This window comes from Eulemur rufifrons, chromosome 7 (assembly GCF_041146395.1).
Source record: "Eulemur rufifrons isolate Redbay chromosome 7, OSU_ERuf_1, whole genome shotgun sequence".
Lineage (NCBI taxonomy): Eukaryota > Metazoa > Chordata > Mammalia > Primates > Lemuridae > Eulemur > Eulemur rufifrons.
In genome coordinates this window covers 222,471,148-222,497,564 of record NC_090989.1, presented here as the reverse complement: position 1 = coordinate 222,497,564, position 26,417 = coordinate 222,471,148, and the positions used below count along the sequence as shown (strand labels likewise).

The following is a 26,417-nucleotide window of genomic DNA, read 5'->3' as shown; positions in this document are numbered from 1 at the left end:
TACAAAATACCTACTGTCAGAATCCTCTGTTATAATTTCATTTGATTTACAAAAACGGGACAGCAAAATAACTTAGGTCACTAATACTGTACAAAAATAAAACTGATTAAACAGTTGTAAAGATCAGTATCTTACAGTGTTACAGATCATTCATCTGTTGTGAAAGAACATCTCAATCTATCCAGAGTGATGAGTACTGTGCTAAATCTATCTGCAAACTGACAAACTAATCGGTTTCTGTAATTATAACTACCAAATAGAATTCTCAAAAGAAGCATGATGTAGAGCTAGACCTTAAAGCCAGGGCATCATTCCACAATGGTGAAGGGCTTTCTTCTTCCCTAACCAAGGAGAGGAGATATCTTAACTCTAAAACTATTAAATTTTCCAAAATATGACAACTACTTACAATATTAGATAAAACAACTTTTCTTTCTTTTTAAACACCTGCAATAGTCTTTCAAAAATTCAGTTTGGTTAAAAAAGTAAACAAAAATTACTATCCTGCATTTGGATTTTCATAAGTTAAATCCATGGTCTTTTTAATATAAAAAGTAATTGTTTCATAGTTTTAGTGTTCAATGAACTCTAGTAGTCCTAGTTGAACCATATCTTGATAGAGTAAATCTAATTAGAATGCTGGTTCCTGTTTTGTGACATTTTAAAACAGGATTTATCACAAAGAATAAAAAGCCTTGAGTTTATACGTTACATTGCTATAACATATAAGAGAATATCAAATGTGTGTTTGTCAACAACTTGAAAAGGCAAGTAGCAACTTTTTTGGGAAGTAAATTGTGCATTTTTTTTTCTTAAACAAGTTGCTGCATTTATATCCATCTACGTGCTTGACGAAAGCCACATATAGATTTACTCCTGAAACTACAAAGATTGTCTTGACTGACTTTGCTTTGTTTTCCTTCGTTTCTTTCTGCAAGGGAAGGATGAGTTTTTCCAAGTTAGCAAGTTGCTAGGCAACCCAAACTCCTCACTCACTAAAAGGCAGCGTGCAGGGTACCACAAGCAGAACCATTCCATGAGCTCAGGAAGAAACAGGCAGCCTAACCTATTTCGTATGGAAGAACAGATGTCCTTAAAACTTATTTTGGACACAGAAATTAAAATTTGGTTTAAAATAAGCGTTTCAAAAATCTGAAACAGAGGTAGAAAGTGTTCTTTATTTTTCCTGACATGTTTTCTCGTGAGAAAACACTTTCCTTTTTATCCCATGGACTGCTCCCAGTCCCTAATGTTAAAAGCAGTTCTCTTTATAGAACTATTAATACAACTACGTTGGTTAAACGAAAAAAACACCGTGCTAGTGATGGCTGTTGTATTGGAAGTCGGAGTCAGCCGTGACCCGCACCCGCTGCAGGAGCCCACGCTCGCTCTGAATTGGAAACGAGCGTGTCAGGTGATATAGGTAGGCACCCTATGTTTACACAACACATTGGAGAGCACATATATAAACTAGAGTGCACCAGAGCTCCCTGTTTTAAATATCAGATAAAATCGTCAGAAAGCGTTACTTCTGAAGAAAAAAAAAATGTAAACATTTCCCCCATGATCACTGCTGACTCCCCTCATTTTGAGGTTTTTTTTTTTTTTTTTTTTTTCCTTAACTATGAAAACTCAGTTCAGTTTTCTGGCCACACTTAAAGGCCAAAATGAAGCTTTCAGATAAATGGCATATCATGGATGTAGTGGTTTCAGCCATTATAGACACCGAGATACAAGATATAGAGTGGTGAGGATATCGATGTAAAAGGTACAGTGATGTGATTCCATTCATAGGATTCCAGAGTTCTCCAGAAGGGATTATTTTGCAGAGTCCCCTCTGAAGTCGCCGTGGCATTTTTCCCTTGGCACTCACTACTTGCAGGAGCCTATTTTTCTTTTCCTATTTCAGCTCCCTTTCCTTCTACATAACTCTTGCACTTGATCGAGGGAGTTTAGTAGGAACATGGGAGGGAGACCCACAAACCTTTCCCCCCCAAAAAATAGGTGTTTCCAGATTTAGTTACTGTTATGCACTCATTCAAATAAAACCTAACAGAGTCAAAAGTCCTCTCCCTTAGTGGCATTATGGTAGAATACAGATGATGTTAACTAAAAGGACAGGAAAATTTGGAAAAGTTAATAGAGTTAAAATTCCATTGGTTCTTTTTTATTATTATTATTTTAAAACACTACCCTCCTCCTCCTTCAGCAACTGTTGTGTAGATTCTGCCCTCACATCTCTGCCGTGATGTCTTAGGGAAACGTGGATATTGTAAAACAAGCAGATTATAATGTGGTGCCAGACAGAGTGTCTGCTTCTATCCTCAAAAGCATGTATTTAACTTATTCATCCTCTGCATTAGAAAATAAAAGTGCAGCTTATGTTCAACAAGGACAATTCATACAAAGCAAGGTTTAAAAGTTCTGTACTTAGTGTAACCTTCAAAGGTTTGTCTTGATTAGTATAAATTCAGACTCTGCTTACCCATTGACTATAAGTAACTTTTTTTTTGTTTTGTTTTTAAGTCTTTAGATGACAGATCATGCTGGAGTAGATGTGCTCTTGCTTGCATAAAGACAGCTGTGCTATGGCGTGGTTTTTTTTTTTTTTTTTTAATCTCAAAAGTTAACGTGAGTCAAGAGAGTGGTTTTGCTAAACAAACAGAAGCACACTCGTCATTACATTAAAAGGTAAGAAAACAATTCCGAGAGACAGCAAGCAGAAAGGGCCTAGAATCACTGCGTGAGGCCACAGGTCAACTCACCCAGTCAGACATATATGTACACCAGTGTTGGATCTTTAAAATTCTACCCAGTCTTGGCCTTTCCCCTCTCCCCACACCCACTACCCACCCCTGAAAAAAAAAAAAAAAGAAGGAAAAAAAAAAAAAACCCAAAGCATTTGCCTTCCCTCCAACAGTCAGAGACGGGTTCCGAGGGTTGCCTCTGTAAGGGGACCAAGTGTGGACTTTGATCTTAGGCTACAATGTGCTTTTTAAAAACAAGGCAGGGAGAGGAAAATCAGAATATTGACCAAAGAGCGGTGACTTCCTGTGCTGTCAGCATGCCTCTTCTGGGGCTTGGTTTCCACGTGTCCGTCTGGTTCCCGGGAGTGGTTCTGTCCTTTCGGGGTCCATCCCTCCCTGGCTGCCTGGGGAGCACCTCACAAAGGGTTGGCCAGCGCTTTTTTCGATCGCTTGATCATACTGGGGTGGAACTCGGTGTGACGCCGGGCGTGCTTTGTGAGGTGGTCGCTCCTCATGAAGCGCTTCTCGCAGAGCGGGCAGCGGAACTGCTTTTCCCCCGTGTGGGTCCGGTAGTGGCGGGTCAGCTCGTCCGAGCGCGAGAACTTTTTAAGGCAGTCTGGCCACGTGCAGGGAAAGGGCCGTTCACCTACGAGAAGGGAATGGAGACAGGATACCGTGTCAAGAAGGCAAACGAAAATTCTGGAGGCTGGTCAAGGTCAACAATCCCTGTGACTCGAGGGACGAATCCCTTGAACGTGACTATGATGGGCAGAATTGTGTCCCCTGCCCCAAAATTCGTGTGTTGAAGCCCTAACTCCCAGCACCTTAGAATATGACTGTATTGGGAGGTAAGGCCTTTAAGGTTAAATGAGGTCATTAGGGTGGCCCTTAATCCAGTGACTGGTGTCCTTATAAGAAGAGGAGATTAGGACACAGACGTGAAGATTAGGAAAGATCATGTGGAGACACAGTGACAAAGCAGCCATCTATGAGGCAAGGAGACAAGCAGAGAGAGAGTCCTCAGGACGAAACCAACCCTCCCCACACCTTCATCTCGGACTTCTAGCCTCCAGGGCTGTGAGGACACACATTTCTGTTGTTTAAGCCGCCCGGTCTCTGGTTCTTTGCTATGGCAGCCCGAGCAAACTAACGCGATGAGGAAATTGCTAACAATCATCTTCTCTAAGCAAATGAGCTTGCTATTTTGTACCCAAGGGATCCCTTGGAAATTACTTTTTCTGGTTTTGTTCTACACAGATGCCGGTTTCATGAATTCTCTCAGGGGTCAAAAGGCTGAGCCCTTTGCTAAAATTCCTGGCATCACAGAGATGGAACCAGCATCTGGTCCAACCAGCCTCCCACCTGGAGCAGGTGTCTCCTCCTGAGCTCCTGAGTGCTGGGGTCACCCAGCATCTGTCGGCAAAAAGTCCGGAGACGGGGAGTCCCACACCTGACAGGACAGCCTGATTGTTCTTGAGCATCTCGGTCACAAACACTCTTTTACTTATGTGAATCTGCCTTCCTGCAGAAGCCGTATTTTAAGTCATATTGTCTTAACACTAAAAATAAGTTTGTTCCCTCTGTCACATAATAAACCTTTAAATATCTGCAGACAGCTATCATGTCTTTCTCTAATTCTCTCTTCTCCAGACTAAACAATTTCAGTTTCTTCCATATTCCTCATAAAAGAAGAACTCACAAGATAAAATAATAACGTAAGTGCAGGCACAGAGCTAAGAGTTCCCCGTGCCCTTCTCACTAGATGCTCACAAAATACCCAACAAGGTCGCCCCATTTTACAGAGGAAAAAACAGAGGCCTGGAAGATGAGATTATTTTCTCAGGGTCACACAACTGGAAAGGGAAAGCAGAGCCACAAATGGACCTGTCTACCCGACTCCCAGGCCTGTGCTCTTGGCCACTCGGCTGTCCTGCCTCTGTGGGCCATGAGGACTTAGTTTCCATGTCTTCCCCGTTCTGACTGCCTTCCTTGGATTCACGCTGTTGTCTCTGTGTCTCACTTAAAATGCAGCTAAGCCCTGCCTGCCAGAAGTGATCAAGCCAGCAAAGAGAACCTCCTGCTGCTCCTCTGGTCCCCAGGGTGATATGGGGGAGGGCCCGTGTCCACGTTGGGGAGGACACACAAGCAGAAAAGCGCATGAGCTTTTGGGATGAGAACGCTTCTTGCTCCTCTTGTAAGTGAGGGCCACCACCCGGCTCCCAAGAGCCGCCCGCCTGCCTATTCTTCACATCTTTCCAAGCGTAGCTGAAAGCAGCTGCTTCGTAGACACAGGACATGCAGACTCCTGGTCTCCACAGAACTCTCCAGACATTCCTTTGGTAGGTGTGAGAAGTGAATATTTTCCCACTTTTGTCCCGGCCTTCCGGGAACCCAGAGAGAAACTGCAGAGGTTGGGAGCTGTCCAGCATGGTACATCTGAATCGTCCAACATTACTCATTCTATTTCCCTCAGCTTCTCTTAACCTGTGCCGAAGAGATGTAGAAATGATAAAACAAAACAAAGCCAAACGACTCTATCACTTTCTCCATAATCAATACATGACAAAGGTTTTATTTGCTGTCCTCTAAGTAGGGCAATAGTCATAATGCCTTGTACAACCTACTTGTTCTTGGGGGAAACCCAATGTGGGCAAAGCAAACCTGTAGCAGCTGATTTTCTATGTGCAGGTCTAGGTGAAAATTCTCACTGAGCTCTGGGTTGAAAAGCTATGGCAGCAAAAGGCAATAGCAAGCCAGGCATGGTGGCTCACGCCAGTAATCCCAACACTTTGGGAGGCCGAGGTGGGAGGATCACTTGAGCCCAGGAGTTTGAGGTTGCAGTGAGCTGTGATTGTGCCACTGCACTCCAGCGTGGGTGACAGAGCAAGACTGTTTTAAAAAAGAAAAAAGGCAATAGCAAACCAATGAATGCTGGGCCCTACCCAAGGTGGATGAGAGATAGGGGTTACTGATGCCTTTAGATACTCCTGGAGGGAGGCCAAAAAGGATAAAAAGGAGCTTCCTCCCCCCAAAACTCTACAAAGACACAGAAGGTGAAAACTATACTTTTGCCAGTTCTGTTGGATAAACAGCATTTTTACCCACTTCATCACAAGCCAACAAGGCTTAGCTTCTTGGGACAAGGATAATGTCATGTATGACTTTTGTCCTACTCATGCTGCCAAGCATTTGGTAAATGCCCAAATGTTAAATACATCCCCCCATTCTCCCCCCAACACACATAGTCTATTCATCCTCCAAGTTACTGATATTGACCAAAACCTGCTAAGAAGTTACTGGGTTACTGGAGAAGACTTCTGGGCTATTCCAGAATTAAATTGTAGCCATGTCCACTCTAACTCCAATGAAGGGGCTATGGGGGGAATGTTCTTCTAAACATATTATATTAAAAATATAATAATGAGGGGTCAGAACTCAAGTGATAGGTTGCAAAAACCAAACCAAGCCAAAAAAACTCGCTGTTCTCTTCTTTTTGGAGCCCTCTCTAGGCTGCTTTGACTTAGAGGAAAGGAAAACAATGAAAGAGAAAGGCTCGATGCCTGTTAGGACAAAAACTCATCAGAAGTGGTTTTCTTAGAGGAGTGGTAATACGGTTTAGCCTACTCGCTGGCTGGTGTACTCGTTCCTTTCAAGTGAGTCACAAGAAGAGGGGGTTCACTGAGTTGGAGGGATCTGTGCCCACTGTGGGGAAAATGGACCAGAAGATGACTCTGCTGTTGGTTGGGACTGGAAAGAAATGAGGTGCTTGCTCCCTCTGTGCTCGGAAAATGGCTTTATAGAACTGAAAGTCAACGGAAAATCGTCATGAAGCCTCAATTAGCTGTAGGAACAGGCGAACTGTTAAGTTTTATGCTTGAGACTCACATATATTTCAAGTGTAACCAGAGTCCACTCCCGCTGAATTCACTTTTAATCCAGCTTATTGCTACACTGTTGACTGCTCCTCTTGACGATCATGTTGTGATTGTTCTCACCACTTCCAATCCAGATGCTGTCATTGATCTCGCGTCCTCCTCCCTGAAGTGTTTCAAGGAGAGAGGGGAGGGAGACCCACAGAGCCCAGAGACCACCGAGAGCTCCCGCAGCCTTTGTTGGACTCACAGAACTCGTACAGTTCAAATTTACAGTTTCTAAGCATTTAAAAGGATCTGCTTGGAAGCGTGCTGCTAGTGTACTAGCCCCAGGATCATTTTGATTTATCTGAGATCCTTTGGCAAAATATTAGGAACTTTTTGGTAAAAGACCTAAATCAGGGGGTTAGCAAACCACGGCCCACTGGCCAGATGTGGCCTGCCATGAGCTAAGAATGGTTTATACTATTCTTATATTTGGTTTTTACCAAATGGTTGAAAAAAAATCAAAAGAGTATTTCATGACAGGAGAAAGTAATATGAAATTCCAATTTCCGTATCCACATATAAAGTCTGATTGGAAACAGCTATGCTCATTGGTTTATGTATCATCTGCGGCTGCTTTTCCACGAATACAGCAGCTTTGAGCACCTGCCGACAGAGACCGTGCAGGCTGCAAAGCTGAAAATATTTACTGTGTGGCCTTTTACAAAAAGTGGGCTGATTCCTGACCTCAGTCAGACGATCTGAACTTCTGCCTGGTGTACACCAGAGTTTGCAAATTCAAATGTCTTCCAGAGCCAGACGTGTTTTTAAAAAAAAAAAAAAAAAAAAGCCGGGTGTATTAGATCACAGATCACAGTGGGATCCGTGCTTCCCTCACTCAGAGTGTTCAAATTCAACACTCTATATAAAACACAGGCTGGCCAACAGTGTGTATGCAGGCTGGATTCTGCTTGGGGACCTACAATCTTGGGGATCCTTTGAAAAATCTTGCACCTCTTTAGCACAGTGGAGCGTGTACACACCACCTATTGAGGGACACGGTCCTGCATGTTAATGACAGACACCTAATAAGGTAACATTTAGAAAATGATACGTTTTTCACCTAAGAACCTATGGAATGGGGACATCACATGTAGAAAGGAACAGAATTTAAGGCCAAATGGGACCAGAGATGATTTGCAGAGGAGGAAAAGACAGGCATTCCATCCCACAACCAGGGGGAAACTGAGTCGGGCCCTCACAGCTCAGTCCTGAGTTCCAAAGGAGAATGGTCAGCCTTCTTCACACCAAACAAATCACACCACAATGCACCTATCCTTAGAGAATCTTAAACCTGTCTTTAGCATTAACAAGTTACCATCCTTCTAGGGGGAAAAAACAGCAGACTTGTACCAGTGCTTCATTTCTAGCCTTCCCAGGAAAACACACCCAGAGGCAGTGACACAATAAACTTGCTTTACTGGAGCAGAGCTGTTAACAGCACAAGCTTCTCGGAGCTCTCATTATTTATAGGCCACTCCCCGCCCCTTTCAGCAACGAGCTAAGCACCTCTCACCGACTGACTCAGTTCAGAGTATAAAATAAACTTGATCAAAAGAGCTACTGAATACTCCACAAAATGTGTAAAGGACTTTCTCTGCAGAGACAGTTGAGGGCTGCAGAATTCTCCTGGGCCTACGGTGGGTGCAAGAGCAGTGGCCTGGGGCCTGCTGGCTAAGCACTCACACAAAAAGATGCTCTCTGTTTTGAGAGGGAGCCTCCTGTCTGCCTGTGATTAGCTGATGATGCAAAGTGAAGCTTATTCTTCTTGGTGAAGTCCCAAAATGAATGGAGGTGAGTTCTCCTAAGAGAAGACAGAGGCCAGGGTTCCTGGCAAGTGGACTTGCTCCCTGTATATAGCCAACCCTCCGCAGGCTCCCCTGAGCTCAGATGAGCTGCCACCAAGGTCCTACCTGGGGCCAGGGAGGCCCAGCCTCTGAATACCACCTCCTTCCTTTCTGGTTTTTCTCATCTTCCTTTTCCCGAGTCCAGAGAAAGGCCTAAAAAGGTCTAACCTTAATCAAGGCAGGAAGGTCAAAAATACAAAATCAAAAGCTTCCGTTGCTTCTAGCAAAAGTAAACTAATTTGGTAAAAAAAACGAATCTAAGGGATGTAGGCCTCCTTTTCAGAATAGAACTCTAAAAATGTCATTTAAGAATCATAGCTTCTTACAGAAGTACAACATCAAGTCTTCTTGAGGAAAAATAGTTTTTTTTTTTGACTGCGGAAAAGCAACTAGGATTCCACAGATAAAAGGATAATTTGATATTAAAAAATCATATTGATACTCCCCATTTTAATGGGCTACCACGCACAGAGACACACACACATTTGACTTGATGGATGCAAAATAGAATTTGGTAAAATTCAATATCCATCCCTAATAAAAGCTTTTAGGAAAATACAAGAACAATTCATTAACAGGATAAAAAATATAGATCTGAAACCATTCTTCAGCAAGGTCAATAGTAAAATAAAGGTAGTATTCCTACTAAAGTCAAGCCCAAACCATAAATGGACACCCACCCCCATTATTACAATTTAACATTGTTCAGGAAATGCTAGGGAGTACAATCACATAACAAAATAAGAAGTAAATGATGAGAGGGAAGAAGTTTATGAAATAAAAATTATCTGCAGTTGACACAATTTTCTATTTGGAAAATCCAAGGTAAATAACCGAAAAATCTAATATAAATTAAAAATGCATTCGTAAATATAAATATACGAAAAGAGCAATGGTTTTCTTAGATACTGATCATAATCAGTTGGGATAAACCTAAGAATGAAAGTTCAGGACCTTCGTGAAAAAAGCTATAAAACTTTGTTGTAAAAGAAAATAAATAGACACGTCTCATGCTCTTGGATTATAAGACTCAATGGTGTGAATATGGCAATTCTGTGCAAACTCATCTATGAAATCAACACACACCAAAGAATTTCTTTTTCTTGAACTTGACAAAATTATTTCTAAAGCTCATTTGGAAGAATAAACATGCTCAAGTTGCCAAGGAAATTCTGTGAAAGAACAAATAAGTGAGCACTTGCAATACCAGTTATTAAAATATATTATTAAAGCTGTAATAATGAAGATAGTGAAATACCAGTACAGGAAAAAATAAACCAGTGGAACAGAGTAGAGTCTGAAAATAAACCTAAGAAACTATAGAGATCTGGTATATGGCAAAGGAAGAATTTCAAATCAGTAAAGCAAAAAATGTTTGATTCGATAATTGGCATCGATATCAGGTAAAAAAAATTAAATCTGGATCCCGACCTTACACTTTTCACTCAAATAAATTCCAAATGGGCTATAAATGCAAATATAAAAAATAAAATCATAAAGATAAGAGAAAATATAGGTGAATATTTTTATAACCCTGGAGTGAGACTTTCTAAGCATGAAACCAAAAGCAAAAATCCTACTTGAAGGACAGTTTTGAATACATAAAAATGTTAAACTTCTGCATGGGAAAAATATATATAAGCAAAAATATTTAAGAACCAAAACAATAAACTAATGAAAGAAATTGCAGCATAAGACAAAAGGTTAAAATCTGTACTATTAAAAGGACTCGCAAATATTGATAAAAAAAACCTAATTTATAAAAGCAGTTTATAAAATAAGAAAGACTAATGACCAAGAAATAAATATGGAAATATATTCAGTCTCACAAGTAATCAAAACATGCCAACGAAGAAAACACCAAAAAGTTACTGTGAGGCTGGTGAAAATGTTCAAAAGTCTGGAGGCATGAAGGAACAGGCCCTCTGCCACACTGGTGGGACTTATAATTGATCCAGGGCCATCTGGCAATATTCTTCTGGAAATTATTTTTGGTAATAACTAATCTGGTAACAATTAGATAGGGACATGAAACTATACAAGGATACTAGCATTGCTTGTGAGAGCTAAAAGTTGGTAACTGCTAAAATGTCCAACAATCAGGAGCTAGTGTAGCATATCCATACTACAATGTAACACATTGTAGCATATCCATACAGTGGAATAATATGCACCTGTTAAAAAGGTACCAGACTGTTACACAATGAAATGGAAAGATGTTAGCTATCCATTGCAAAGTGAAAAGAGCAGTGTATGATCTGCTGCATAGGTGTGTGAATATACATTGAGAGAAAAGAATCCTAGAGGAATATATACAAAATAGGAACAGTGGTTATTTACTAGGGGAAAAGTATAGCTTCTATTCCTTCCTGTAATTTTCCCCTGTATCTTCTGATTTTTTTTAAACAGGGAGTATAAATTTCTTTTATAATGAGAAAAATTCAGAAAAAAAAAATTATTTCAATATTTAAGTCTTACTAAAAACAATGATAAGTTTGAATTTAAATTGTTCCACAAATGGGTTGATCAAGAATACATTCCATGGGGGTGGGGTTGGTGGATGGGGTGTGATTTACTTTCTATTGAGAAATTACTGGGATACTCCAAGTGTCCAAGACCAAAGAAAGGAGAAGAGTCATTCTGTTTCCTTCTCAAACACACTGTTAGAAAGTCAGAAACTTTCTGACCATGCTACATCTGTTGTCTCACTCCACTCCCACCTCCTCCTCTCCTACTTTTTTCCCTATGTGAAAGGGAAGTGGCTCTTACAAGGACAGACAGGAACCTTTCCTCAGAGGAGGAATTACACATACAGGAACAGCAGACCAGAGTGTCCTTGTTAGCAAGCAGGTGAGGAGTCAGATCGTGAAGAGGTGCACAGATTAGAGACCAATAGAGCATTCCTCACGGACCAGGCTGGTGGGGCACGCGTCCACACAGACCTGCCCACACCCCAGGCCTCAAGCACTCCGTTGTCCGTGACCATCTGGCCTCCCTCCCCACTGGAAAGCAATGCTGATTTGCAGGTACAAAATGTGAACAGTTGCTTTTTTTCCATTTTCCATTGCCCTCGCGTGCAGAACCACCAATACACATGACAGAAGAGGTGTGCAGGCCATTTCTGGGTACAGAGAATTCCACATTCCATAAAGTTCCCTGTTAATTTCAATTAACATTGAACTCAAAAATCAACAAACCAGGCCAGGCGCAGTGGCTCACGCCTGTAATCCTAGCACTATGGGAGGCCGAGGCAGGAGGATCGCTCGAGGTCAGGAGTCTGAGACCAGCCTGAGCAAGAGCGAGACACCCCCCCGCCCCGCCCCCCATCTCTACGAAAAAATAGAAAGAAATTAGCTGGACAACTAAAAATATATAGAAAAACTTAGCCGGGCATGGTGGCACATGCCTGTAGTCCCAGTTACTCAGGAGCCTGAGGCAGTAGGATTGCTTGAGCCCAGGAGTTTGAGGTTGCTGTGAGCTAGGCTGACGCCACGGCACTCTAGCCCAGACAACAGAGCGAGACTCTGTCTCAAAAAAAAAAAGAATCAAGAAACCAAAAGCTGCCGGGCGCGGTGGCTCACGCCTGTAATCCTAGCACTCTGGGAGGCCGAGGTGGGTGGATCGCTCAAGGTCAGGAGTTCTAGACCAGCCTGAGCAAGAGCGAGACCCCGTCTCTACTAAAAGTAGAAAGAAATTATATGGACAGCTAAAAAAATATGTATATAGAAAAAATTAGCCGGGAATGGTGGTGCATGCCTGTAGTCCCAGCTACTCGGGAGGCTGAGGCAGTAGGATTGCTTGAGCCCAGGAGTTTGAGGTTGCTGTGAGCTAGGCTGACGCCATGGCACTCTAGCCAGGGCAACAAAGCGACACTCTGTCTCAAAAAAAAAAAAAAAACAAAGAAACCAAAAGCCTCCTGTTTGCCAGAAAAATTGCTTCACATGTAGATGTTTTGAATGAATAAAAATGCTTGATAGGCTTTGAAAGAATAATCCTGCTTGAATGCCATCCCATCATATTACCATTTGCTCCTGACCTCTCATTGACTCCATCTGATGATTTGGATTCCTTTTATGTTATTTGTTGATACAACAGAGACACGGTAGAGCTTAGGTGTGAGAATGCACTTCCTGGGCCCGGCGTTTATCTGTGGAAAGCAGCCCGCAGCCCGTCCGATCCTTTAGCTTCTAAAATGGGAAGTGGGTGTGTGTCTGTAACATCCGTACACAGCACTTCCTCATTTAGGCCGTCGGTGTCCAAGATGCGAGCCTCCATCTGAATTTTGCTTGCACATCCCCAGTCTCAGCTCATCTGTGAGATGGCTCATGCGGTCCCAGCGGACCTCAAACAAAAGGCGGCGGACGACAGATTCTTAACTCCTTAGATTCTCAACTCAGCGTGAGCTATGTCTCGATGCCTCAGTGATATGGTCCCCATCTCAGAGACTTGCAAAATCTGGACTCTAAATGTACATTTTTAACACAATGAAAGTCTGCCTCACGGTATAGTTTGATAAAAGACCACATTTAAGTCAGAGTCACACAATTTAGATTTGGATGAGATCCTGGCAATCCTCTAAAGGCCCAGGGGGGTGAAGTGACTTCCTACAACCACACAGCTAGTCCCTGCAAGACCAGCCCCGGGCCCGGCTTGGTTCATTCCCAGGTTAGCGATACTCTCGCTGGCCCAGTTATTTGTGGGAAAGATAAATAAAAAATAAATATCTACTGGGCACTAAACATTGAATAGGAAATAAAGGCTTAATGGCAAAGCTATCCTGAGAACACAGACTCTGAATTTTTGCATTTTTGATGATTTTTATGACTATTGAATTCAAATCTGTCATGTTTCACATGAAGCCAACTGCAGAGGGCAGATGACTTGCCCAAGGACACCCTGCACAGCAGTGCGTGATCAGATTAAATCTGGTTTTCAAATTGCCCAGGCCTGAACTAAAACTCGAGAGAACCTGTCCCGGTGTGTGTTTCTAATTCTCTCACTCCCAGGCCCTTCCTTCTGGATGCATTGCCTCGGAAAAGTCTGACATAGTTTTTCAGGACGAGTAAGTTGCTACTGAGCCTTAATTTTCAAAATAGTATTTACAAAATGCAAGTCCTTAAACGTAAACTCTTTTGATTTGTCAGAGCCTCCCACCCAGAAATAAGGGGTAGAAAAAGAGATTTAGAGGGGCTGTGTTTACAGGACAGACGCAGAGGCCTCTAAGAAGCGCCAAGAGCTCTTTACTCTCCTTGTAGAGACAGGCTTAGGAAGTCCCCAGGGGTAGCCTCTGCTGCCGGGCTTCCCCGTGGCTGACTAGAGCCTGTGTAACCCCCCCAGGATGTCTCCACCCATGCCACGGCACTGAGGGTGGGGTAGCTATGGCTGACAGGGGTCTCAGTGCCTGCACCCCTCCAAATGCAGGGTGGGGAAAAGGACCGTGTGTTCCTGAGCCCAAAACCATGCTGTTAGAATGCCACTGGAAGACTGGGTCACAGTGTGAGGACCTAACACCTAGAGCCACTTGCAGAAGCTCTCTTCAGCAGAGGACATCAGCATGTCAGGACAGCAACACAAGCTAGTGTGTGACACCCCAAGGTCAGAGGACGCAGGCAACATGGATGGTCCTCCCGTGACGCCACAATAGTGAGCCCCTTGGGCACCAAACAACAGATCACTCCCAGGAGAACAAAAGGCAAAGGACCCCAACTCAGAGCGAAAAACCCTGATTTTGTGAACATTTACCCAAAAGAGAATAAAATGTAATACACTAGTGACTGAGACCCTAAATTGCCAAGATAAGATGTTCCCCCAACAGCAGAAATGGAGAGACTGCTGCCTGACTAGCAAACACCTACTCTACCTGCCAGCTAGGTCGTGGCACTCGTAAGAACTTGTAGTGACTGGCAGTGCTACTCCAGCAAGTGTTTCTAGCATTTTCCGTCTGGGATCAACCTCAGCACACTGCTGGTACCAGAGTAAGGCTTGTGACGACCATAAATCCTACTCACACATGTCACATGAGCCGCCACCAAACAGTTTCTCAAGCTTTAACCCCTCTACTCCTGGGATGGAGCAAGCCACTGACTCACATGGGTTATTTGTCACCAAAGACCACAAAGAACTGCAGGTCAGAGCTGTCCAACCTTCACAAAACAGCCCCACTTGACTCCCCCTGAGATCTCAGAGGAGGAATGCAGCCCCCTCCTTGGGCAGATATTCCTGGGCAGTGTTTGGAAAATTTGGGAGCAAGCAGCACTTTGAGAAGAAATGCCTCGGGTCAGGGGAGACAGCTCAGGCTCTTTCATGCTGGGAACCCCTGGCTCAGTGAGAGAATGTTCACTGGATGAGCATTAAAACAGTAAGGGTACGAAACTTGTGTAGAATTATGGTGGCATGGGGATTTAAGTCACTTTTGTGTGTTTTTGTAAGTTATTTTTAAGCTCTACTTTTTGTCTCTTATGATTTATTATAGTGTTTTTGTTGGGCATTGTGCACACTGAATAGACTTCTGAATCTCAATGAGAACTGCTATATAAAAGCTCATCTCTGTATAGACTAGTCCTTTATCTATTAGCACACAGAGTAATAAATGTTCATGTAAACGTGATTCATTTCTCTGGGAATTAAAATGGACAGAATGGAATTAAGACCAAGTGAATGGCTTTGAAGATCACATTGTTGCTGTTACACTTGTTCCGTGTAAGGCTTCTAGATCATCAATTCAGAAGGGCCTGTGGGTATGTGCCTGAGCACATGTAATACATGTTGAAATAATCTGTTTTCTGCAAATCTCCTTCTGCATATTCACGTTGGTCTGTCTTTTAGGTTGAACTTCAGAGACAGTTCAGAGCCCTTTCCTGTCAAGGGGGAGGAATATATGGAGAAAAAAATATCGTCATACTGTTTTGTCCCTCATTTTGTCAAATTCTGCTCTTTGGAATATCCTGTCTGTAATTCTAAATGGGCTGAAAGAGTGAATAGGTGTTGGTTTTGCCTCTCTGGAATTTATTCCCTTTTGGGTAATAAATAGCACACCCTGAATTTCCTTTTGGCAACCACCCCTTCCCCAGTCTGAGTCTATGTAATTCCAGAGGGGTGACCCCATGCCCCCAGATCCAGAGGTTGGATGTGACCCAGTCATGCCACAGTGATTCGTTTCAAGGATGGGCACACAATTGGAGCTCAGTCATGGAGCTTAATGCCTGAGACTTTTGCTGGAATCATCAGGAATGGGAAACTGTCTTTCCATGCGGCTTGAAGGGGCAGGATGTGAGGCTGGAATCGCTAGCAGCCACCTCACCACTATTCAGAGAGCCCACCCATGAATGAGGCCAAAACGAAAAAGACAGCAAAGCTGAGCCACAGAGAGGCAGACACTGAGTACCAGCATCCAGACATAACCAAAACTAGAGCTACCCCTGGGTGTGTTTGCAACTTGAACCAATAAAGTGCTATTTTTTATTAAGCCTGTCCAAGTTTGGATTCTGTTGCTTGCAACCAAGAGTCCTAACTAATATAGAAAGCTATGGTTCCCCAACTGGTTCTTTTTCAATTGGAAGGAAACAGCTTTGGGATGGGATAACTCTGGAAAATACAGGGTAAGTGTGGGCAGAGTCCAAGATTTCTGCCGACACTACTCACCAAGGTTCACGAAAACCAATCACAAGCTAGAGTTAGAACAACACAAAGTAGACAGCTAAACACCGGTGGCTTTGTGGCCAAATCCAAGAGAGCTATGCGAAACACAAGGTCTCTTCTCACTGGCAGAAACCCCAGGGGTCTGGGTCAACAACCATTCATGCACAACGCCAGGTACCTAGAACCATACTAGGAAAATTCCAGGGTAACCTTGGATAGGTTAACTAATTCCAATTCTGATTGCTCCTATTAAAAGAGGATAACAGTACCTTTCTAGCTCATAGGATTGCTGTGAGTTTAAATGTGAGAATGTATGTAAACCATTTAACCTGGAACCTGGCATATAATAAATGTTTGATGTTATCCTTATTATTACTATTATTCACAAAAGCCATAGTGCCTGCTTGTCAGCATTTAGCACAGCTTTTTGCATGTAACAGTCACTCAATAAATAATTTAAATGAATGAGACACTACTGGATTAATCCGGAATTCCAAACAAAAATTCTAGGAATCTCAAGGGCTTCTAGGCCACACATAAAAATTATTTTTAACTACAATAATAATCAGTATATGGGGACATTATGCTAAATGTTTTAAATACCTCATCTGAATTGAGCCTCATAACTTCATAAATATATAATGACTGAGCTCCATTTTACAGATGAGAAAACTGAGGCTCAGAGATATGTAAGCACCACCTGAGTTTTCATAATTAGAGTGGTGGAGGGAGGATTCAAAGCCATGTCTGAGGGACCCGAAAGCTTGTGCTCTGACTGCTCTCTACTGTCTGACTCTGTATTGAAGGTAAAGGTCCATTCTGGAGGCCCCTCACATTCAAGTTTCTTAGAGTGGACTGGTTTCCTCATCACAGGGTCAATAATAAGTGGGCCAGGACTTACTCTTCTTTTCTGATTGTCTTATCAAAGCTGGCTCCCGGAAGGGAAAGATGGTGAAAGCTTTTCTTCCTCCTCTATGTCTTTGAGCCAAGATGGTCTATAAAATTCCTTCCAGTTCTAAAATGTCCATAACTTCCAAGTGGGATGTTGTGTTTTTGTCCATTGTCTACCCGACTGGTTCCCACTTCGGTTCAAGTCAGGTCTTTCGGGAGACACTCCCTCCGGCAATGATGAAGGCTCAGCTTGGAAAACTTCAAACTCCACTGAATACAAAACACTGCTGTCTGCATTTCAAATCCTTGTCATTAATTTTGTATGGCTTAAGCTCCAGTCTCTTTATTTTAATCTATTTAAATAAATGTCCTCACTTAAAAAAAAAAAAAAAAAAAAAAGGCTCAATCTAGCCAGTCAGGAATGGATTCCTTTCTACTGTTCAAATTTGTGATCATTCTCAATTTCATGTAAAAAAATAAATAAATAAATTCAAGGGCCCAGGGGCTCTGGGCTTAGGTGGTGAGCTAACTGGTTCTCGTAGCTCTAGAACCTTTAGAGCTCAGATCCAGATTCTCAATTCTCAGGATTCCAAAGCCAACTCTACCATGATAAACTGAAATCAACGGGGAAGCCTGCAGGCACAGCATCATAAACAGGCGTTAGACACGAATGGAAATGAATGCCTTGGAATGTCCCATGTAGGAAAAAAATGCATTTCACTCCCTCGGTGGGAATCGCATCCTTATGAATAATAATGTTAGTCTTATTATTTGCTGAGGGGACTGCTTGAGGCTGGGATAAGACAAATGTTTACTCTTGGCCTTAATTCACCAAAAAGGTATTAAAGTTTCAGGATTCCAGGAAGGGAGGAGTAGGAAATCTCCCAGCAGCTCTGCCTTGGGCTGTTCAGAGTGCACGCAGCTCTCATAAAAAGGGCAGAGGCTACACCGGCCAACTCCACCTCTGCCCTTTCGCTTGGTTAATTCCACGAAGCATCTCTTTAAACCAAGGTTAAAAAAAAAAAGTTAACCACAGACTGACATCCTCAGGAGAGCATGGGGGGAAAGAATCCAAATGAAAGAACTAGAAAGAATTCAAAATGAAGGGCAAAACCCCTGAGCACCCACAGAGCCAAGCTTCAAGGTAGGGGCTTTAACATTTTCTGCTGAAAAACCATTCGGACTACCCGGTACTCTCATGGGCTGCTGAGGAACCTGAGGCTCTGGGAGATTAAACAATAAGCCCAGAGTCACATGCTAGTCAAGGCAGAGAGGCAGCTTTTGAACCCTGGTGATTGCTTCCAAACCCTCCAAGTCCCCCAAAATGTTTAAATGGAACAATTCCCATTTCTCTGGAAGGGTGGGCATATGCATCTTTACAGACAAAATGATGGATGTGATGACCTCTCAAGGTCACTTCCAACCTCCAAGTTCTATTCTTTTGGTACTAACAACTGCTGCCACCAAGTGCTCTGAGTTAGGCCTAGGCCAGTGACTAACTTCCAACAAAAAGTGGGGCGGAGAGAGCGCCAGGATTGCTCAAAGACCACTGAAAGAGGATCTCATTTCTTTCCCTTTTGAACCATCTGTGGGGTGTTTTTTCTTCTTCCTTTTGCCCCTCCTTTTTTGCGTGTGTTGCATAGAAACGGAGTGCCTTTGTACCAATTACTAGGCACTAATTTACGCTCTTCAGTGGGCGCTGGGCTCGCTGGAGAAACATTGGGAAAGGTGGGAGGGTCGGATGTGGGGGAGGATTCTAGCAGTAGGAGGCATAGAGTGCTGCAAGCTTTTTCTCCAAGCCTGAGAACAGCCAAGGGGAGAGAGAGAGGAAAAAGGAAAAAAAAAAAAAAACCCAGAAGATTTGGAAGTCAAGACTAGCAAACACGACAAAACTGGATTTTTTTTTTTAAAAAATCAAGAATGCTAATGATCATAAAGCATTCAGAAATTAAATCCATCAAGGCCCCAACCACAGCATGTCAGATTGTTTTAGGGGCTTCTGAAAGAGTGAAGACTGGGAAATCATCCGCCCACTTTTCTTCTGAATGAACGTATTAAGGAAAACCATTGTCAGCCACTTTCCCAATATGTCATATGATGTTTCTCTCTGGGAAGTTCAATCTGGGAATTTCCCACAGAAGTTGCAGAATGACTATTACTTGGGATAAGCGTCAACAATGGAGACAGGAATGTAAATCTGACCCGTCTGTTTAGAATCCAAGAATTCATTTTTCCCCCAGGTTACATCTTTGTGTCTGAAGGTAACAGGGTGTCACCATCCAAACAGCACTAGATTTACTCTGGTACCTCCCTCCCCACCCAGGGCCCCACTCACACCCCTCCCCTCTCTCTTCTCACCACCCACAGAAGATTTGAGAGGAAAATCAAGGGAAACAATGTGTGCACTCTGTAATTTGACTCCACTTGTATTTTCTGTTGTGAAACAGTAACCCTGCCAACAGCAGCAGCTTCTCTGAGGCAAGCCCACTCTGTCTTTGCTAGGGCAGATAGATGGAGGATGATGAAGGACAAGGGGAGATGAGGGAAGAACAGCACCTGGTCCTTCCTACCCTGGGACTGGGAATAAAAACCACAGGGTCCTGACAGCCTCTACCTCCAGGGTTAGATTTCAGCAGTGAGCTGGGGCTGGGGAGCTGTCTGGGCCATCTCTCCCTGGGTTCAAAGGACGTTTTAGCCTCTTGTCTGAAACCCAGAAGCAAAACCTATAGGAAATTCTTGCAGCCCTTAGAAACCCCTCCTCTATAGCCAGAAACTATATGCATGTGACCCTTAGCTCTCTTCTAAAATGTAGATTATCATCTTTCCCTAACAGGATACCTGAGACCCTTTCTAGACATTCTCACATGGGGTGGGGCGGGGCGAGTGATACCACCCCAAGGGGGCAAAAATTAGCTCTTTAGTGGGTGAAAAAAGTCTTAGCTCTTAAAATGGTCTGTGGCCTTCTAACGGGGCATAGTCCGTAACAGCTCTACAGTGCATCTGTGGTATTAAAATGCCATGGAAGGACAATTATTTAAAAAATGTCTAAAGTCTCCTTAGGGGAGAAATAATGAGAATAAGGTAGAAAAAGTTACCTGTGCAAGCTGTGAATAGATCTTGGATGAAGCATGCCAGGTTATGAAATATCATTCCATGTCACTTTCGGGAGGCCTCTGGAAAGAATGGGCAGAGTGAATGTGTCCTTATGGATCAAGGCACAGGACTTCCATTCCACTCATGAAGAGAAGAGAAAGTGGCAAGGACTGGGCAGGGGTTACCTAATGGGCTGCCCAGAGAGCTAAGGCCCCTTAGTCTAGGGCCTGCAGCCAAAGGCCTTGCTCTGTCCCTGAAGCCCTGCCTCCCAGGGCTTTCCCTTTCACACCTCTGATGACACTAGACTCTTTTTAACCAAATAGTTGACCAAAGCCTTTTGCAGTAATTAAAGGAGAAGAGTACAGGAGCACAGGGCAACCTGGCACCTGTATAAGCAAAATTTCCTGCCTTGAGTTAGAGTTGGCCAGTGATGGGCATTCCTAGAGAAGCCAAAAAACCTGTTTCCCATATTGGAGGACACCTTCCATCAGATGTGCTAAGTATCCCAAGGAAATGTTCAAAGAGGACAAGGAGAAACAGAAGCAGCCACTTGGGGGTTTGGTAGCTCTGGATTTGACATAAGCTTCCTTTTGTTCTGTAAAAAAAAAGCCCGTTGGTTTTTAAAATTTTTCCACAGAACTGGGGTGTGATAGTTGGGATTTGGGGGCTTTCTGATTTTCAGAATCCTATATCCAGTGTCATCAAGCTCAACCCATTGTCACCACTTGAGGACAGCTGACTTAAGCCTCTCCAAAAAGAGAGTAAGATGGCACCTGGCATGGAAACAGGGCTGAAGGTTTCTATCATCTGGACATCAACCCAGCATGACTCCATATCAGCCTGTTCTGATGATCAGAACCAATTCTGAGCTAGAATTAGGACGTAGTTGTTTCCTTCCCCAAAGGATATATTCCTGTTATCCCCCACCTATAATCTGCCTATACTATATGTGCAGGGTGTCCACAAAGTCAGGAGACATAGGATAAACTTTTATTTTATTTTTTTTGAGACAGGGTCTTGCTCTGATGCCCAGGTTAGAGTGTATTGGTGTGATCATAGCTCACTGCAGCCTCAAACTTCTGGACTCAAGCAATCTTCCTGCCTCAGCCTCCCAAGTAGCTGGAGCCACAGGCACGTGCCACCATGCCTGGCTAATTAAAAAAAAAATTGTTTGCAGAGAAGAAGTCTCGCTATGTTGCCCAGGCTGGTCTCAAACTCCCGGCCTCAAGCGATCCTCCCACCTTGGCCTCCCAAAGTGCTGAGATTACAGGCATGAGCCACCATGCCTGGCCAAGATAAACTTCTTAAATGTTAATTACATTTTCAAATAATGTGCCTTCACAAATCATGTGAAGTACTCTAATAGGTTTAACTGTTAATCTGAAGCAGCACAATAAATACACGAAGTGTGCAAAAAATCTGGAAACAGGGAAAAGAATATATTTGTTGTATCTTTTTTTTTTCCCTTAGGATTAACCATGGATCTACAGCTTAAACTTTAGAGGTACAGTACCTGAAATGATATCTGGTCGGAAGCTTAAGAAAAACAAATTGAACATATCATTAGAAAACGTAAACTAACATACTGTTTAAAAATAAGTTCATCCTCGGTTTCCTGATTTTAAGGACACCCTATATATTACACACAAAAAGGGTATACTGTATGTGGAACCCTATTAGTGCTTTATATATGTTATCTTTGCATAAGAATCTGAGTTGAGGGTAGTATTCCTTTCTTATGGATTAAGAAACTGAGGCTCAAAGAAAGTAAATGCCTACAGAGACCACGTAAGTGATTACAATAAGAGCTACTTCTCTATATAACGAATGTTTGGTTTAAGCCAATTGTTGCTAGGCAGGAATTTAGGCCCAGTATTGCTAGATCTTTTGATTTTTCCAGAGAAGCCAGAAATCTGGATTCATGCCGAAATTGTCTGATTTTTAGATGTTGGTAACTAATTAAATTTTTAAAAACCCTGTGTTGGCCAAGCCAAACAGATCTGCAAAGCAAATTCAGCCACATTGCAAACTCTGAATTAAAGTAACTTGCTTGCAATCTCAAACTAGAAAACAGTGAGGCAAATCAGAACCAAGCTCAGTGGGCCTCAACTGTGTTTCTCCTCTTAGGACACCACAGAAGTAGCTGTGTTGAATTCAAGGTAAATTTGTTTAACTGATTCAACTTCTAAAGCTGGTTTAGAAGATAGTCTATCCAAGTGGCAGCTGTATGAGGCTCTATTAGGAAGTGAGCACGCAGGAGGGATGTGAGGGACTGTTGAGCTGCAGTGAGCAAGGGGGTGTGGCAGCGATTTTAGCTCTTAAAATCTTCACAGAATGCAGACTCTCCAAATGCCACCTCTGTCTACCTTCTGGATTTAACATCAGCAGAAAGAAAATCAGGAGGCTCCTTCCCCCACTTCCAAGTGAATCTAACTTGAAGCTATATTTGAAATTTCCAAACACATGAGACCCCTGACAAGTCTCTTATTTAGAGTCTCCTTAACACATACCTCCTCTGGCAGAAGTATGCTTCTGACAGTATTAACAGAGGCTGAGGTTTTTATTCAACCATGCACTAGGATTGCAGAGATCCCCAAAACATAGACACCTGCAATCACCATATCACTAGTTTCAAAAGACTGCAGTATTTAAAACTGGATGAACATCTCACTTCGTCTTCCACTCTAGACTGTGCAAAAGGTTCTCCTGAAACAGCTGAGCTGAATGACTTGCCTTATGGAGAATTAAAGAGCAGCACGCATGCACGCACACATAAGCAGCCATTTCTATAAATGCCTGAGAAAAGCACTCAGCCGAATGGCCCAGAATGCTGGAAATCCTGTTCCTCAGTCCAGACTCAGGTGGCTCACAGAGGCACTGCAGGCCTCCCCAGCTGCACAACCAGGCAGCTCCCTGAAGGAGAAAATGCCTTTGCTCAAGGTGGCAGTGGGTGTCGATGAGAACAACTGAACTCCGGGAACATGGCTGACACAGCCAGGCCCGCCCAACAGCTGTTGGTGAGTAACACCCTCCAGTTAATATACCCCTACTTCACCCCCAGAGCCCCGATAAAGGTCACATCCTCCAATGCAGGCACACGCCTTTCAACAACCTTACAGACACAAACTTTAAAATGTGCTGTTTTGTGGCAACCTAGATGAGAACTCCAAACAGAACCTGATTTTGCATTAATACAGAGGAAATCGTTTCATTCCAGTGCCAGCAGCCACCTCCACAAGCACCAGTTTCCAAAGGAAATAAAATAGGAGAGGCAGTTACGTGGCCTTTCTCTTAAAAAGCAAAGCAAAACAAAACAAAACAAAAAACTCCAAACCAAGTATCATTTTAAAACCATCAGCCCAGGGCCTCATCATAAAAGTATCAAACTATTACACCAAAAAACTACAATACTTTTCCAACTAATTCCAGCAACACTCTCTTAAACATGGTGTCATAAGACAGAGAGAAAAGGCTTATCTGAGAGGACCAAGCCCCAAGCTACCTTATCAGAATAGCATTTGTAAAAGAACCTTTCTGAAGATGATTAGACAGCATGTCCAAATGTGAATGCTTTCCAACTTTTTCTATGCATATTAAACAGAATCGACAGAATTGGCTGACCAAGGTCCCTGGAAGCCTCCAAAGCCCATTTCGTAAGATAGATGCCTTTCTAGCCACATTCATTAGTCCAACCCTGCCTCTAGCCCTCCCTGGGAGGGACTCTTCCCCTAGCCCTCCAGAACCGCCCAACATTCATTACTGAGCCTTGACCTCGGGCAAGGACCACACCTCCCAGCTAATCGCCTGATTCAGGGGTGGAGGGTGCGACCTAAGTCACATGGCAAAAAAAAAAAAAAAAAAAAAAAAAAAAGACACCAGCTCTGAAATCTCGCTCTTTGGGAAGCTAACCAGTCGTGAAGTTAGCCCACCATTACTTACTCAGACTCCCCTGCTGCCTGAAGCAGTGTTATTTTAAACCTCTCAGGGGACTCTTGGCCAAATTTAAAACCACCTTGGCAAGCCCTGAAAAGTAGCAGACATCCAGCTAAATGAGTCCTTAGTCATCCCTAAAAGGCTCGAAGTAAAGTGCGCTTCCCCCCTAGGTTTCAGCCACTTCTCTGCAACCCGACAAGGGAATTAAATAAAAGATACGCCATCTGACTCCCCCTGCCAGCGTCTTCCCAGGTGGGGTGGCCCCTCCGCCGCCGGGTGCGGGAGTCCCGGGGGCGGGGCGGGACAGGGGAGGGGCGGGCACCACTCCCCGCGAAGCCACGCACAGCTTTCGCTCTGCTCGCCAGTTTAAGGCTCTCCGCGGCTCTGGGGACAATTAAGGAGAGTGAGCTTTCCGCTTCTGCAGAGTTAAATTATTTAAAGAGTTAAACCGCATCTCATCCAAAATGTTTGCACCCTTTCGGCCGAGCGCGGTGTCCTTAACGCCCAGGAACGCTGCCCGGCCAAAGGTTAACTAACCCCAGAGCACCGGGGGAGAGGGCGACGCCGCTAACCTGTATGCACTCTGTAATGCGCTTTAAGATGGGAGGATTTTCCATAGACTTTCCCACAGCCACTGTAGGGGCACTTGTGCCTCTTTTCGGAGGCGTGTTTCCCCTTCGCAGCCACTCCAGGGTGGAGGAGGGAAAGCGGGCTGGGCGCGCTGCCAGGATCCTGTCTCTCCTCCGGGCTGTGGGAAGGACTCGACCCAGATTCGGTGGTCACGTCGCTGTCGGATCCCATATCCTCATCCGGACTCTCCAGACTGTCGCTGCACACCGAGGGGGTCTGGATGGGTCGGTACTTGTTCAGGTCCAACAAGCTCTTGGCGATGGTGACCAGCGTGCAATAATCCTTCCAGGTGTCCCCCGGGTCACCGTGCTCCTTGGTCACCTCGCGCTCAGGTAGTCGCAGCCGCTCGGCGTCCGGAGCGCCCCCATGCTCCGGCACCGCAGCGCGGTTCGAAATGGAAACCAGACACTGGGCAGCCACGAAGTCCATGTAGGCGGCCGCGGACATGGTGCGGGCGACAGCAGCCCCGGCGGCGCGGCCAAACTTGGCGGTGGCTCCGGCGGTTCGGCTAGCCCTGCCCTGGCCTCGGACGACGAGCGCGGCGCGGCACGGCACGGCGCGGCGGCCAAGGGGGCGGGGGCGCGGGGCGCTTCCTACTCGCGGGAGCGCCGAGGCGACCTCAGCCCCTCATCTTTACGTAACCGGCAGCGCCTCCGCACGCAGCATCCACGGCCCCGGGCTCCGCCGCGCCGCCGCCTGTCGCCGCCGCCCCTGCCCCGCGCCGGCCGCGATCCCCCGACGCGCGCGCTGGCCCCTCCGAGCCGGCTCCCTTGGAAAGATGCCACACGTGGCGGTCGCAAGTTTATTCGACTGAAAACGCCCCCGAGGCGCTGGGAGAGGCAACTGCAAGAGAGGTACACGCCCTCCGCCGCCTCTCTCCGTCGAGCCAAAGCCCTAGGACATTCACCCAACCACTCCGACGTGGGTGGCAAGGGCCGCGCCGAGCGCCGGGTCTAGGAGACACTTTTCCCCGAGTCCACGGACGGCTTCTGAGCCCCAGCTCCTGCCGGTCCGCACCGTTCCGGCATTCTCTTGCTCAGTAACAATTTCGCAGAATCCCATCACGTCACAAACCAAACCCCCTCCAATTGGCCAGTGGGGAGGGTGATTCAACTCTGTTTACTTTCTCCCCCTGCCAGTCAGAGCGGCCCTTCCGTGGAGAGGTGCGTCTAGAACTGAGGCGTGCGGCCAATCCGACTGTTCCGTCTCGCTGCCTCGTGCTACCCCTACAGCCTCGAACGCTGACAGTTAAAAGGGTAACAGCCGGGAGGCAGGGCAGGGGCAGCCGCTCCTCTTTGGGAGCGCCTCTCGGTCCCGTAGCCGATCCGGGCACCCCGGCTCACGTCCCAGCTCGAGGAGCGTTGGGACACATCTTCCCTAGTCAGTTGTGCTCGTTCCTATGACGAAAAAGAACTTCAGCTTCGGTTTTCCAGCTTGCAAACAGTTAAGTGACTTCCTGCAAACGCTACAGTCCCAGCAACCAGCCTTCCAATCAAAAGTAAGTTGGTTGATGTCACTGGCATCGGCTCGGCCAATCAGAAGGGCGTTCCGAAAGCAAGCTCTCGACACTTGTAAACGCAGGGCTGTGTAGTGAAACTGGACACATCTTTGTATTTTGTGTCGCTGGTAGTAAAAGTGAGATACGGATGGGAGGACAGGGGTGATGAATAAATGCAGTGTGAATTTATAATTTTTTTAAAAAACCTCAATATGTCAGGACA

The 26,417-nt window shown here is 44.6% G+C and overlaps 1 protein-coding gene across 1 annotated transcript; it reads right to left on the bottom strand.

Moving 5' to 3' along the window:
- On the bottom strand, positions 1-26,417 carry KLF9 (KLF transcription factor 9). The gene is made up of 2 exons (XM_069476428.1): positions 24,639-26,417; positions 1-3,393 (listed from the first exon to the last, which is right to left on the bottom strand). Exons 1-2 carry the CDS (start codon positions 25,141-25,143, stop codon positions 3,164-3,166), a joined length of 735 nt encoding a protein of 244 aa, XP_069332529.1. The 5' UTR covers positions 25,144-26,417; the 3' UTR covers positions 1-3,163.